The sequence below is a fragment of the Aythya ferina genome, assembly GCF_964211825.1.
Source record: "Aythya ferina genome assembly, chromosome: 2".
In the NCBI taxonomy this organism is placed as follows: domain Eukaryota; kingdom Metazoa; phylum Chordata; class Aves; order Anseriformes; family Anatidae; genus Aythya; species Aythya ferina.
This window is the reverse complement of record NC_140297.1, coordinates 91,636,817-91,653,031: the sequence shown is the minus strand read 5'-3', so window position 1 is coordinate 91,653,031 and position 16,215 is coordinate 91,636,817. Positions and strand designations below refer to the sequence as shown.

Sequence of the window (16,215 nt, the reverse complement as noted above, 5' to 3'; positions counted from 1 at the left end):
TTTTTGCAGTCTCTGTCCTTCAGAAGGACAAGTCAAGGCCCACAAAGAGTTTGGCTCCTGATTCACCATTAGGTAAATCAGAAGGACGTGGAGACGGCTGCTGAAATGAACTGTCCACAGATGGGGTTTCCCTGAGACCAGGGGGGTTCGACGTGCTGGTCCCCAAGGGTTAGGGAAGCACGGGCTGAAGCCAGGGCACTTACTTGGAGCACTTCATATTTCACCAGAAGGGTGCTAGTGACTCTCAGTTTACAAAGCTCACAGGAAGGCTTCACATAACGCTGGAAATGTGAATTGGGAATTGTTTGTGTTTATTTTATATTATTATTTTTTTTTTAGTTCTCGTGTTTCGCGCAGCCTGGTATGAGATGAAGGTTGACAAACAAAAATTCTTGGCTCTTAGATGCCAAAAATATCTGGCTGATTGTGCTCGGCCATTGGCTCCAGTAACAAAAGCCTGTTTGACATGAGGGGAACAAGGCTTGTGCCTATTTGCTGCAGGCACTCGGGCGCACGAGAGCGATGGCAGGCGTTGGCTCTGCATCACCAGCTCTGACACATCTCGCAGTTACGGTCCAGTTATGTTCTCTGTTCCAAATACAAACCCACCATAATGCCATATTTGTGTTTCAGGAGATTAAGGATCACCCACAGGGTATTCTGGAAAGGATTTCTCTTTGCTATAGCAGTTTTGCTTCGGCACCTGGTGAGGGAGGCAGCTGTAGTCACAGGACGGGAGGTGCTCGCTCTGCAGCTGCCCTTGGCTGGCTCTGTAAGCAGCCATAGCCCGAAGGTTTTGCACAATTAATCCCTCCATTTGGGTGGGGTGTCTCCTTCCCTCCCTTTCTACAAGCATGTGGGGATCCAGGTTATCTAGGCTGGAAGATGAGAGAGGATTTGGGCCAAGAGACCAGTCCGTTAAAAGGTTCTGTCCCCTCTCCTTCTCTTAGTGATGAACCCATTGAGCTGAGGCACAGCATGCAGGCCGTGTGCGTGTGTTTGATGTCCTCCTAGAGCCATCTCCACCCCCTGGCAGAAGGGAATCGAGCAGCCATCTAGTAAAACTGCTGTCCCTTAGGGTATAAATGGGGTCACAGCCAAAATTCAAGACATTCCCCATTACTCATTCTTCCCATTAAAGGGTAGGGAGCTGCCCTCAAGAACTCCACGATTTTATGCTGAGAACTTGCGTGTGATCTGTGTTGGCACAGCAGTTTCTACACGAAGAAACTTTTCTTTACTTTTATGGTTTTATGCTTGCCAACAACAAGTGCACCCAGCCTCAAAACCAACTTACCCAGCCCTCCTGTGAGTTTTGATGTAGCAATTACTGATTTTAGGCTACTGTGCCAGAGAAGGCCATGTTGCGTACCCAACTCGCGTGATCTCAAAGGTCTCAAACCATATGCAACCACACAAGCAGTACTTAGCAGCAGTTTAAGCAGCTTGTTAGTTGTTATGATTGGGTCTCCCAAGAGATTACTGCTATTGTTGACTGTAGGGTGTGATTTACAATAGTGTAATCATCTGAAAAGACTGGGTTCTGCAGCGCTCCTCAGATAATAGCGAACCAAGTCAGGCAATAGTACAAATACCAAATGGGCTTGAAGTGTTTTATTACACGAAGATATATTGCTTTGTCACAGCCCACCCACCCGGCAGAGAAAAGTGGTTTTTAATCAGGACACGCGTACCAAAACGAGGAAAATAAGGGATTTCTCTGAATTCTAATAATGGTGGCATCATCATCCTGGAGTGATTGAAGTGTTTGGTAGTAATGCAGATACCACTTGGCTGTTCTTGCTTAAAGGAGCACAAAGTAGTCTTGTTTTGTTTTATTTATTTCCCCAGAACCTACTGTCAGGCCTGTGGAAGTCTTCTTCCCTGAAGTGTTTCAGAAAATCTATGTGCTATTTTTGTCCGGGTATGTAAACCCCATACATTAGAAACTGTAAGAGCCCTTAAAACCTGATGGTAAGTCTTGTGGTAATAAATTATAGTTGGATTAATTTATTAGCTTACCTAACTCCTTCAGGAAAAAATCACAACCACGCAAGGAGTTTGAGCTTTTTTCTTTCTGAGTTTACAAAAGTTTTTTAACCTTATACTGGTTCACTTTTACTTTGATGTTTTTCACTTGTACAAAGTCCTCCTCCCTTTTGCTTACCTTTGTTTTCCTTGTACGTTGCGGGTTTGATGTTTATGGGCCCCTCCCTGTTGAAGAAGACGAAGGCACATCTCCCTGCATGTGCCCGCTGCCCCTGCCCCCTGGGGAAGGCCATCAGTAGGACTCCACAGAGATCCAGGATGCTATGAGGGGAAAAAGCAGGGGAATATAGGACAGCGAAATGCAGGGGCTCCAACATGAGCTGGTGCAGGGCTTCGTTGAATGAAATTTAGCTGCTCTCCAGCACCTGAGGCCAAATCCAATGCTCGCCCAGGTGCAGCAGGGCAAAAGCAGCAACAGGGAGCGAGCCCCAGAGATCCTGCTCTCCATCTGCCAGAGGATGGGAAGGGTGGAAGCAGCGACCACAGCTTCTGGCAAAGCTTCATTCCTCTCAGCTGCTCCTGGTGGGCCCCTTCCTTGGGCCCTGGAGCACAGAGCATTGAGCCCTGGCCGTGGCAAAGCAGGCCGCAGAGCTGTGGTGGTTTTGCTGCCCTGGGCAGCCTCCTGCAGAGGCAGTTGCCTGCTTTGTTCCGGCTTAGAGGGCAGGCACAGCCTCCCAAAGCACGAGATAAATGCAAGCTACTGCAGTTGGTTTTTTTTTGTTGTTTTTTGTTTTAAAAAGCACCGCTGTAAATTGCAGGCAAGCCCCATCCCTGCAGTCCCTGCTCTGTGAGCGGATCATGTAGCTGCGCAGAAAAACAGGAGCTTGGCCCCAAGCGAACATCCTTCCTCTTTCCAAGGAACAGGACAGATGAGGCAAGGAAAAGCTTTCCACCCTCCAAAAAGAGTATGGGCAGAGCTGTGCCAGTTGGACTGCATCCTGCTCACCGCGAGCTCCCTTCCACGAGCTCCACGCTGTGACACCAACACCAGTGGGGTACGGGGCGAAGCCATCCGTGTCTGCAGCGTGCAGCACCCGGGTGATATTCCACAAGTAGTAACCTTTGTCCTTGCTGGGACTCCTGGCTTCCTGCCTTACCTGTGTGACACTGCTTTTAGCCTCAATAGATTCCCCCCAGGCCTGAAATGGTATTTGTCACTGCTTCTCCTTCCAAATGCCTCCTTCCTGTTGTCCTCTTTGCAATTTAAACCCAACTCCTTTCATTTATCTAGATAAGGTCCTGCAAGTACTTCAAAATATGAATGTACTCCTCTATTTTCAGATCTTTTAAAGCTGGGAGTAACACATACTTTAAACACACTCAGTGGCACAGACATCCACGTTTTCTGCTCTATGCAGCAAGGCTGGTGTTGCGCAGTTCGCTGATGGAAGCCATCAATGAGAGCAGCAGGCCCAAAAGTTATCCCCCAAAAGAACCCAGTTGGACTGATCAACATTGTACACGCTGGCTACTAGTAAGTGGGGTACCACAGACTAAGACAAAGAAAAGGGCCAGTAGCAGACGAAGGAAAAAAACAAGGTAGGAAAAGGTAATCCAACAGCCACCGCGTGGCTACAAAGCAATGGGAGAGGAGTCATTAACGCTTGTGCTAAACCTAAGCCATATTTCCTTTTCTGACGCTGACTTGCTCACTAAGACACTTAGGTTTTGGAAATGGAATGCATAAACACTGCTCAGGAGAAATTAGCTGAGAAAAGTAACACCTCCCCGCGCGGTGCGGGACTGCCTGGAGCACTCCTGATAGCGAGGGAGCCTGTGCTCCCAGGCAGTCATTCCCAAAGAATGCTAAAAATATTTGTGGGAGAGAACAAGCGAGCAGAATCTGATTTTCTAAGCTGGTGTCTGCCTATTTAAAGCAAAAGCGATCTTAGAGCAGTTCTACATGTTTTCTTTTCCTATCAGCGTTAGGCTTATCTTATAAACACATCTTCAGTACGTACAGTAAGCTAGAACAGCCATTCTAAAACTCGGATACAAAGAGAATGTGGCTTGGATGCTTACTGGCATGGAGAGAGATATCCTGTCCTATTATTTTCTGCTCTGCGATACAGTTGTAGCATTATCTGATATCCAGGGCTTTGAAGGATCTATTGTAAGCATGTCAAAGACTTTTAAAATTACTTTGTTTTTGTAAATATTAGATCACAAAAACTGAGGAATGAGTCCTACATGCATTCGCTGAACAATGCACCCCATTGTTAAGTGATTTTTCCTGTTTTGGAGCTGAAATTAAACTAGCATTAATAATGCCCTGCTTATTTATTCTTTCGATGAGAAAAGAATATCTGTTCCAATAATTATCATTCCTATCGAAATGCGCATTCAGGATGCAGCTTAGGGGTTAGCTACTCACCACGGTGTGCTCCCTGTGCACTCAGAGAGAAGAGGTGATCTTGTGCAAGTCCCCACGTCCTTGGTGGAGCCTGGGTGAGGTGAGGATGGCTGTGTTTGCTGCTGATCAGTGTCTCACCCCGTGAGCAACCCAGAGGGTCTCATGCTAACGAGCTATGGGATGGGTCTGCCACAAAGCACCTGGCAGCTCTGCACATGGCAGAAAAGTGTCCCCACAGCAACTGGTAACTCACCTGGGGCCTTTGTGGCCAGCGCCACCGGCTCACAGAGTGCTGCAGCTACAGGATCGTACACTGGTGAAGTGGCACAGGCCACAGGTTGGAGGCTAGGAATGGCTGACACTGAACTTGGAGTCCAAATGAAGAATGAAAACCTGACAGAAGCTAGGCTAAGGCAAAGGTGGAGGAGAGGGAGGAAAACAAATCAGCAGCTTGTCCTAACGAAGAGGACAGAAAGAAAGAATGGATAGAAAAATCTCTGCCCACTTCCCCCTAGGCTTAGTTTCAGAAAATCATGATCATTTCTGCTGTCAGGAAGTAGTTGTCAACCCCTCAGCAAGAGCCTGAACCCTTCTTTGTTCTCCTTCCTCTAAAGGGGGACAGCCCTCAGTTGCCATCGCATACTTCCTGGTACCTCACACTGCAAAGGTCCGTGTCCTTACCTAGGGGGTTTTGCTTTGATGATGACCATCTGGGTGTCAGAATGTCACTGGGCAGTGGAATTCATGCTTTTATAGCATCTTTTTATTAAAAAAAAAAAAAAAAAAAAAAAAAAGTCTGGGAAATAAGTGCTTTTTTGTATTGATTAGTAATAATAATGATGATGTACTAACTGAAGCAGAAGAACAGTTGGGTTGTGGAATGAAGTACTCAAAAACTACAAAGTGTCACATTTAAGAGTCGCAGGGTGATTTGTTTTGGTTCCATTATACATATTTCTTAAGATACTTTACACCAAGATTGAGTCCAGCTTTATTTATGCTGACATTCCTCCAGTGTAAATATTTGCGTGAAGCTGTTCACTTCCACAGTGCTCAGTACCACCAGCAGTCATTGATATAGCAGCTCTTGGTATTTTAACTTCCATGTTTACATGTGGGACAGACTTCTTCAGAGACAAGTGGCAAGCACATCTGCAAGGCAGGTTTGGAAGCTGGGATATCTTAGTACCTTTCCCTCTATTCATATGGCCATTTCTTCTTCTGAGCCAGGGCAGTACGTAAAATATATAGGGGAAGGGTGAAATGCTTTCTCTGAATAAATTGATGTAACTTGGACATTATGGTGCTGATCCATATCCTTAAGGTCTAAGTTATTCTGTTCACCAAACCAAATTGCTTACAAATTGGCAAACTAACAAATACAAGTATTTATCCAAATTAAAACCGCATGTTTGTTCAAATCCATGTATCACCAACTACTTCCAGATGTAAATATCCATGGAGAGTTTTAAAGAACCTCAATCCTGCAGGCAGTTTCCGTCGTGATTCTCAAAACCAGAGCCCTTCAGGAGTGATACCCAGCAATGTTTGGTCTCTTCAGGAAACAATGCTTGTTGCCTTCCTTAGAGCCAGGTATCCTGTAACCACATCTGAAGGGAGCATCCGAATATAGGCAAACTCTTCAATAGTACTAAATCTCAGCTTGCTCTGGGGATCTGTGTAATTTGCCTGGAAAAGAAACAATGGCAAAGATACTATTCAAAGAAAATCTCAAAATGGACTATTAAAAAAGCATCAAATTGTAGGACCAAAAACTACTGGGCTTCTTTTTGCAGGACCAGCACTGCTGTTCTGCCATGTGACCAGAAGTTTGTAAAGAATTTTTTTTCCTCCTCATGTCAAAACTTATGAGCAGTTAACAGACCCCTATAAAATCGCATTAGAAATGCATTAAACATCACAGAGGGCTAGACCAGTCTCACACAAAGCACGGTGCAAAAGGAATTCCACAACTCTCCAAACTCACCCTAGCAACTCTGTGCCTTGTGCAGGCTCTCACGGGGCAGCTCTCCAAGCAGTCGGGCTGCTGCCAACAAATTACCCAACAAAGAGGCTGAATTATGGGTGCTCGGATAGCTTTGGACTGATTCTCTCTTCCTGCATACAACTTTGCTTTTAATTTACTTTAAAGTGGTTGTTGAAGCAAGGGAGTTTCAGCTTGCGGCTCTGTGACTGAACTGATAAGAAATGTGAGCGGAGCATTTTGCTTTGCTGCCGACGCCTGCTTTCAGGATAGCAGCCTGGCCAGCGAGCCCTGGGCAAGGCTCCTATCCTCTGCTACGTTTGGGTCTCGGGTGCCTGGGAGCGCTGCCAGCCTCCTTCCATCCTCTCCCCTTCCCTGTTGCTACAGAAACCCTGAGCTCGTGCTAGCCCAGGGGCAGCAGAGGAGGCTGAGGCTGGGCTGACGAAGGCCTGCTTCAAGGGCAGCCTTCTCTCCAAGAGGTTACAGCCTCCAGGGCAGTCACAGCAGGCCAGCGTTATTCCAGAGTGCCTGCCAAGGCTCTGGGAGCGTCCTGTGTGGCAGGAGGTGGTGGCAGGCTGCAAGGCACGGGCAGCTGCACTCTTTTGGGACACCCTTACCCAAGCAGAGAAGGCCAGGAAGGCCCAGAGCACTCCTCACACCCACTGAGTAAAGGCGTAGAAGCCTCTACCAGTTTTATGTTGGAAAGGATCTGTTCAGCCATGGTAACAATCCACCTAATGATCTGGCCTGATAAGACTTAGAAGAAAATTAAGTGTTGTTTATAGCCTGATTCTGCACCAAGAAACGCTACAAGGTTAATTAAATGTAGCCAGCTCACAGTCAGGCCATCAATTCATTCTCAAATAAATGGCGAAGCTAGGCCATTAGGAGTAAATTTATCCCTGGTGGTAACTTTGTGGCTACGCCAGGTATACATTTATTTTTATTTCACACTTTACATTTGGCCTTATGTACCTAGGGAAGAGCTGACCAAGTAGAAAGCTGCTCAGATGTGTGGGATTCTGTAATAAACTCGACGAACAACATCTGCAATGCGTTGTGCGCATCAACCCAGGTGAAAAAATGATGGCAGTTCTGCAAGCTCGTATGGGGCTGCACTGCCTGCACACACTAATGTGTGCATGTAACTAACACACAGTTTACTAATCTGTCAGTAATTTACGCTAGGCCTTCAGACTGAAAACAAACTTACCCTACTGCAGCAGCAACTGAAACATCAGAAAAGTGAAGGTGATTTTGCAAAGAAGCAACTCTGTCATACCTAGAAACTAAGCCAAAGGCCACAGATGCACGTTCTTCAAACACAGTAATTTAGTTATATGAAGTTTCTTTTTATCTGTTTTACATTAAATTACTTTATTTTGCATGTTAATACAACTAAATACTCATCTTGTAACTTTGGAAATAATACTTTTATTTTGCAGTGTCAATATAGCAGATAATAGCTTTTGAGTTCTGGGCTGCCTTACAGAGATAAATTGGCTGCTCTGCTTAGACCACTGGTAAATTTAATTCCATTTGTGTTACACAGAGAAAGAGAAGAGAATCAATAGAATTTAATTGTGGCAGTTAATATAACTGCAGATATACTGATGAGAGTGTTTTAATACACTTCTCTTTTTTTTTTGTACCTGCTAGACCATTTAATTCTTCCCTAAATGAGCAAAGCTAAGGAATTTATTTTACTTTTTTTTTTTTTTTTCATAGGGAATCCAGCATCTCCATACAAAATACATTCTTACACGAACGCTTTCAGATTTTAAACAGAAAATAAAGGGGCATTTTTCTTATACTAGATTTCTGAAACATTCTATTACCCCACACATCTTCCTAGCAGGAAATAATGGTGAAAATAAGCTCGGTGCTTCTCAGGCATCATTTCAGGATCAGCCATTTAGAGGACACACTGCCTCAGTTATCTTTCTTAATACAGAAGATTTTTTTAAACATGGTATTTTTATCATAGTCTGGATCAACGTCACAGGCCAGGTAAAATAGGGAACAAGCTGCAATGCGATTAGAGGATGGAAATTTTTAAAAAGTGGAAAGACCAGGGAAAAAAGGAAACAGCAAAAGCAGCACTGAATGGAATCTTAGAGAAAGGAGGTTATTTATACTGAGCTGGTATAGTTAAAGCACATAAGTCGCTGATGGAAAGGAGGAGCTGGCAAAGAAAAACTGAGGAGCTGACAGGGTGAGCCTGCTTCTAGTGGCTGAATGGCCCCTTAGCTGGGAGGGACACAGCCTTCACCAACACCCATCACCTGCATCATCATCATCTCACTGTAGTTGCAACGACTGACTAGTTTTGAGGTGCTGGTGCTGGAATGATTGTTTAGTTCCTTGGAGGTGGGACTGAGACAGGGACTTCAGCTGTTATGCCTTCTGCCCCTCATTAGCTCTTCAGAGATCAGTGCTGTCGCTGCAACTCAATCAGCACCCGTTGTGAACACCACTAACACTCGCTGAGCAACTCCTTAAGGGTTGCAGAGGTAAGAGATGAACACCATTGAGCGACTCTGTCTGGATTTTTTGCTATTCTGGTGAAACCTCATTATGATTTCATATCCACCTGTTCTCCCTTCCTCCACCCACTACCTCTTCATATGGTGTAGGGGTACTGAATGCAGGGTGCCTCGTTCAACTGACCTCTGCTCCTTGGCTGGAAACGAGGTGCTGTTAAAACAAAATACTACTCTTCCAAGTACGAAACCGTAAGTCTGCCTGGCTGGAGGGAGTTATCCTCCCTGAGTTTCTGAGCAATCTCTTCCATTTTCTCTTTGCCAGTTCATCTGCAAGGGAGATTTTTGCTTTCTCATTCCCTCTTGAGCACCGTGGGTTACCAGCCTCGATGCACGCTACCCACTCCACTTCCTAATCATGCTCAAGAGCACAGCTGGGAACACGCCACCTCCTAGGTGGCTTTTCTAAATGCGTTACTTAAAAAATAAAAAAAGTCACGGAAGGTAGATGTTGTCAAATGAAGAACTTAAATGTTAGGACTTGCAGGGTTACAGCTGGCTTTATGGCTGTTCTTTGATCCCTTGCACCGTGAATCTGCTATCAGGCAGTTCTTAATTAAGTGCTCACCCATTGTTTTCCCAACATGGACTTTCATCTAATTCCGTACACAGAATGCAAGGTTCTTAGTGAGAACATGTTTAATTCTTTGTTTTATCCCCGCTGATGTCATACAGCGAATATTCCTAGCAAATCACATTGCTCAAACCTCACTCTTAAGATAGAGTTGTAAATTTTCTGAGGAGCTTTTTTGTGTGAGCCTGCATCAACATAACGCGTTTCTATTTACAGGCTCCTCTGTGAGGTGGTATCATCCCTGTGAGGTGGGATAGGGCCCTAGGGATTCAACTGGGGGAAGGGACACAGGAATTCTGTCTTAAGGCTATTTGAAGTTACAGTTTTCAATATTGTAGTTATTTAGTGTAACCATTACTTAACAATTCCCGTAGCCCCAAATTGAACCTTCCCATTCATGTCCATTGCAACAAGCTCATACAGGCTTCTGCAAAATAAATCACTGAAGGCATCTGAACACGAGCACTCAAAAAGTGAAAAGTTATGCTGTTGCTAACACCTGTTTTGTTTAAAGTAAAATTATTCATGTCACATAGGAACAGTGTCAGCAGCAGATACAAAATTTTTGTTGGGCAGAACTCAGTGACTTTACTCATGTTTTGTGCCAACAGAATCTTTTGGGAATTCAGGTGCCAAATTATAACTACCAAGACTTTTGGAGCATGTGCAAACCATAACTAAGGCAAATGTATTTTTTTTTTTTTTTTACAAACAAAACCATGTTAGAGAGCCCATCTGTGACACACAGGCTATGCATCTGCCAAACACCAAGTTCCAGCTCTGCAGTATGGGGATATTCGAAATTCTCAGAAGTCCATGCCAAGTGTCTGTCTCAGGCTGATATGTTCGAGAGAAAGTTTGAGAGTAACATTTTTTTTTTAGCCTGGGCTAATCAATATAATTTTGCCTAATCTCATTCTTGGAGGTTGCTGAACCAGCTTTTTTTTGAAATTTTCCCTACAAGATATAATGAAAAAAGAACAGCCTCAGACAAACATTCAACATGGAAAGTTTCAGACTGTGCGGTTAAAGCTTGGTAAAGCTAGGAGTGAGGGAAACTGTGGGCCACCAGCTTTCACTGTAACAAACTAAAAGAGTCGAGAATGATGGGGAGCAGTGCAGAGTCCGAAGCTGGGGAAGTGGTGTGATAGGAGGCACCTGGCAGGACAAGGTATTTAAGTTGTCCTGGCATCTATTACGATCCCGAGAACTTTGTGATGTAGGGACAGTACTGGGGGTTTGGCCATAAATCACAGGACAACTACTAAGTGCAAGGCTGAATGGGAGCCTCTGCACGTACATCTTTTCCAGAAGCGTGTACCAGGTTTATTTCATTGTGGGAAGCAAGATGCCAATTTTGAAGAGAAAAAATAAGATACTTACTGGAAGTCCTGAAATATCGGAATATTTCTTGGCAGGCTTGAAAGATGGAGGAGCATCAATACTAAAATCTGGAGAGAAACAAAGGGATACGTTCAGTGTGCTACATAAATTTTAAAAGGAAAACACAAAACGTAAAGAGGTAGCAAATATTTCTTTAAAACCAGCTTTACTTTCTGAGGTCTTTATTAACTAGGAGCATTAAGGCAAAGAACTACGAAGCAGAATTACCTCTGAAAACTGCTAGCACCATAAACAACAGCCTGTTTCTGCTCACCTCACTAGACCAACAGTTCAGTAAACAGAACTGCCCTCCCTAAAAGGAAAAATGTAAGACAGCTATTTGAAATGAAATGTGCTGATTTCCTCCAAGTCTTAATGAATTCCCACAGTTATTTGCAAAGAATAGGCATTACTGTACACATGCTGTATGTTAGGACCAGGAAGCATTGTTCAAGATTGCAGTTCTGAAATAGTATAATCCAGAAAAGCGAAGTAATCTTTTAAATCAAGTAAATCTTTAAGCATGTACCACTTTAAGCCCAGTCAATGACCTAGAAAATTGTCTGAATGTTTAAATTAACTGATGGAAATTGCTGTTCTGTGGTGCCCTTTAGATACCAAGGTTCATTCAGTTATGAGACACCACTTTTTAAAATATGACTGGTACATTTAAATTGCTAAACCCCCAAATTTCAATGTTTACAAAAATATTTTGTACCTGGATCATTTCTCTCCTCCCTCCTGATCTCCCTTGTGCCTCATCCAGCTGCTACAATAAACTGAAATGCTCCCTCCATATCGAATGTTTAAATCTCACTCCCATAATTCAGACGACACTAATGCCACAGACAGCTGGTTTTGAATGCACAACTGAATTTCCTTTGCCACCATCTTAAAAAAAAAGCCTTTAAATTTACTATTGCAAATAAAACCTAATAGAAATAGCAATGTCAACAGATTGTTGGTTACAACAGCCAGGCACACACAGTAGCCTGCATTTTCTCTTAACAGCTGCATCTAAAATGCTTCAAAAAATGGCAAGTTATTTTTCGATAAAGCAAAATGTATATTAAAAAAAAAAAAGGAAGTATATTCATATGGTCGATTCTGAGATGTCTAAGTAAAGTTCTGAGTTGCTTAAGTAAAATCTGAGGATCAAATTCTGCCTCCAGCTCCATTCAGTAGTATCCTACTCCACGAGTCATCTTGAAGTACGTCGAGATTAAGAGCACTGCTGTAGCTCGGTCCTGTCAACGTACGCAAGCTGGCTGTAATCTGGAGCGCTAATAGTGTAGTTTCAGCTGTGCTCAACTAAGTAGGGGATGTAGGACTTAAGTCTCCCAAGAATCTGGGATAAGGAGCTGGATAGGCAGCTTGGGCTGAGTTCTCAGCTACTGCAGGGATGTGGCTAGCAGAATCTCCCTTGCAAACAGCTCAAACGCAGCTAAGGAAGCAGCAGCCACCACACCTTCAGGAGACAAATGGGCTGCATGCAGCGGAGGTGGCTATTTAGCAGTGAAGAGGTGACAAAAACCTGACAGGAATAAGGGCTTTCTGACTTGGTTATGCTAAATACAACTCCTTCATAGAACTCCCTCCCCAGATGTGCCCAAACTTTTTCATGGCACTCCAAATTGTGTCCCACACCTTCCCGCTTGGCGCTGCTTAGTGTGGTTGGACAAGTCTTGAATGTCCCACTGGACCCTGTTCAAACAGGATATTGCATGCACCGATGCAATAATTTAGGTTTGTTTTAAAGAAAGTTATTTGTATGGATTTTATTATTTATAAATACATGCAAAGCATCTAAGCAGCTTACAGCTAGGATCATTTAGTTGCCATGGCAATGCCCTTTCAGAAGCAAGAATTTGTTTTAGGTTCTTCCAAGTTCTGTTCTTCTTGCCAGCTGCTGCTCCACCAATGCCGGAGTGCTAGAATTAAAAATATGGTGTTCAGAGAAAAAATAAAGAAAGAATACTATTTCAGAGCATGACACTTCTACTTCATAGTCTTTCTGATACATCTCCTCTTGCCATGAACCGTTCCTTATCCTCACTTATTTCATCAGCAGGCTAATATACTGAACACTTAATCTTGGTCGCAAGAAAAACAAAGCTTTTTGGACTGTGTCAAAGCTGCTACATTTAGGATTAACTGAAGGAAATGAAAATCTGCTTTTTACATGGAAATAGAAAATCTATGTGGTTGGGTTTAGCCTGAGATTACAGGATTCTGAACGTCCTTCCCATCATATTAGAACTTATTACTACGGAGCTGTGCCTGAAATTGTGATTACACGGCTCAATTTTCCCTCTCCTTTTTATGGCATACTACATGTGCGGCTCTAGCTCTTGTGAGTTATCTGTGACTGTGGAAAACACAACTGATCTTGCAAAACGTAATGAATACTCTGAGAAGCTTTCTGGAAATTTTATTTTTCTTTCAAATGACAGAAGAATGGGAAAGGAGTAATAAATAGAATGTTGGCTGCCAAGACAATTTTACATTTTGAAAGCTACGCTAACAGAAGGCTTGCTACAGGTACTATAATGGTAGTTTCACTTATCAAATGGGATTGCTACAGGGTAATTTATTTATGTCCCTCCAGAGACAGAAGATGCACAATATACTGTACTACTTCTAAATGATCAAAGGACACAGATTTACAGCGTTACTTCAGAACAGAAACCGTTCTTGGAATCGGGGAGTTGTTATCGCTGTTAGTAATTACTACCTGACACATCAGTCTCATCAAAACTCAGCAAAGTTCTGCTAGCACACTTCTGCTGTGATTAGTTTATAAATTAGGCTGCTGAATTGCTGAGAATGATAGCAGAAGGGATTCAACGAGAAAGCTTTTTTTTCCATAGACGTAAGATATGTTCAGAAAAGATGCTCATAAGCTTATGATGTTATCAGTTTTTGGCAATGCACATCCGATACAGAAAGTACATGCAAATGTTTGCTCTGAGAGCAACATCTTAGTAATCTATAGATCATTGCAAATACAGACTGCTGGAACACAAGATGGAAACAGATGTACTGCCACATTCATAATTCAAAATCATTGCATGAGTTTTCCCCCAAATCATTGCAGGACAATTTTTTTTCAGTCATCTGTTTTTTCAAAAGCTGGTCTTTAGGGCATGATCTCTTTAGGGCCAAGAGGAAGCATCCACCTGACCTCAGCAGGCCACGGATCAGGCACACAGTTTTGCTGCTGGTTTGATTCTCTCTCTTTGCCATAATGAGAAAAAAAGGAGGCGTTGTCCTCCGTATAGTTAACTACAAGTCAGTGTTTGCAGAGTGATCTACGGAAGGTCTCAGTGTCTGTTAGGGGTGTGGGTGAGGCCAGTAAGAAGGAAGCACATTGAGAGATGCACGTTACTTGACTTATTTTCTTCCATTTAAGGCATATTGGGCTGGGAGGATGCAGAAAGTCATCCAAGTAACAGCTACCAGTTCATACAGACAAAAATCTAGTACAACATCAATACATTTCTTCTCAAATTAGCTGCTGTATTGGGGAGGGTAATTTAACGTTACTCTAACTGCCTATTATTTCTGCAGCAGTTGTCAGGGGCCTTGTAAGTTCATTATCATCTCCAGCATGCAGACATCAGGATTGCCTCTTTGGAAATGGTGATGCCCCACTAAGAAAAGACAGATAGCAGGCCTTATGGCTATTTAAATCCTGTAGGGAAGCTCCACGGAGTGCCCCTGGGCACTAGTGGAGATTTTCCAGTAAGCCCTGTTTCTCAAAGATGCTGGTGCTCACTGGAGAATTAGAGCAAGCCAAGTCTGCAGTTGTTTCTTTGAATGCTCCTCTTGTGACAGAAGATGTCTGCAAAGCAGACACAGAGCAACTTGAAAGTCAGAGACGAATTTTACCCCCTGCCAAACCCTTGCTTGGTGAGCGGTGCGATGCCTGATTACTCAGGTTTTGTGCTGTGGGATATTGTCTCTTATTCATGCAAAATTAAATCTGGGATAAAATCCTACTTTCTAAGTACTGGCTTTGGACCAACAGTCTGAGAAGTTTGCTTGCCTAGAAAGCATTTGTACAGTGTGCCAATGAGTTGGCCCTGGCAGAGCAAGATATTAAAAACAAACCCAGCAGTGATAGCACCGCTAGCTCTAGTCTTCCTTCGACTTCTCCCCCAATTTAAATCTCACATTGTTTTAGCAGCCTGTATTTCATCAGTTGTCAGGGTTTTCATGACTTCTGAATGCCGGGAGGCAAAGCTTCTGGGGAGCACAGAGTGTTTGCTCCTGAATCTAGCAATTACTGCAAGCGCAGACACCGCAGGTCTGCTACCGTTTCGGGGACTGGGAGAAGAGCAAAATGCCAGCTGCTAATGACTGTGTGGCTGACTTTTAGTTCAACTATTTTGCAACCTCCCTTTGGCTAGGAACTGGGAGATGGGGTTCCTACATTTACAGGGGTATAAATAGTGCCTTTCCAGCTGAGTTTCTCAGGTACCGCACATAAAACTTCTGCGCATACCTTGATCTACCGGGTTCCCTGGCTCTGCTCCACGATCTAATATAATGGTTCTCCCTCTGGAGGCGTGCCATTTTCGGGTTATAATATAATGTGCACGTCAGACCAGAGCGTGGCATGGACTCGAGGTGAATTTCTTCAGAACTGCCGATCTTTTATTTGGCTGTTAACCCTACTTTCTTAATATTTACATTAGCAGGACGCTTAAACAGACATCTAGCTAGGGTTTTATTTGAAGAGTTTGGAATTTCAAATTGTTAAAATAATATACTTACGATGAATTTTGGGTCTTTAAATGGTAAAGGCTTGACGGCTGTTTCCACTGATCCTGTGCTGGAGTCTGAGTTCAGAAATTTATTTTCGTTCATGGCCTCTCCACCTGCACTCTGAAGAAAGAATTCAGTCTTACTGCTTGTTACTCCGAGCAACTTTAACCAGAGACCAAGCTATTTGCTTTATTACCTACCTGTTGCCTGTTTAGCCTTTCTGTCTCTTTTGAATCTTTAAAGACGCCAGCAGCAGGGAAGCATGAAACAGAGTATTTGTCAAGCAATTTACAGCTGACATACAAAGGGGAGGAGAGGAAAAGGGTGGCCAAAGCTTACTGAATAAAAACAGCATCAGTTTCATTTCGGAATTAATGAAAGCCCTCTCTATTCAGTGCAAGACAGCATACGAAACCAGAAACAGCAGAAGTGTGCACTGGATTTGTTTCAGAGTATTCAGTAATAAAGCGTTAACAGTAATAAAGAGAATAAGGTTTATAAAAAGTTTCTTTTCAAGGTTCTGCAGAATAACTGCGGAATCAGTTTATTCTCCATCCTT

At 43.4% G+C, this 16,215-nt stretch overlaps 2 protein-coding genes across 2 annotated transcripts in view; one reads left to right on the top strand and one right to left on the bottom strand.

Moving 5' to 3' along the window:
* Positions 1-4,320, top strand: part of LOC311432288 (uncharacterized protein) — a 235,122-nt gene extending 230,802 nt beyond the window's left edge. The window contains exon 3 of the transcript XR_014689941.1: positions 2,808-4,320. The gene's annotated coding sequence lies outside the window, so the exon portion shown is untranslated. The remainder of the gene's footprint in view (positions 1-2,807) is intronic.
* Positions 4,321-5,313: 993 nt separating this feature from the next.
* INO80C (INO80 complex subunit C) overlaps positions 5,314-16,215 on the bottom strand; it is a 30,229-nt gene continuing 19,327 nt past the window's right edge. Inside the window, exons 2-5 of the mRNA XM_084510548.1 lie at positions 15,666-15,776; positions 12,706-12,817; positions 10,887-10,954; positions 5,314-6,091 (exon numbers count right to left, since the gene is read on the bottom strand). Coding sequence (XP_084366674.1) covers positions 5,960-6,091; positions 10,887-10,954; positions 12,706-12,817; positions 15,666-15,776 — 423 coding nt within the window. The 3' untranslated portion in view covers positions 5,314-5,959. The remainder of the gene's footprint in view (positions 6,092-10,886; positions 10,955-12,705; positions 12,818-15,665; positions 15,777-16,215) is intronic.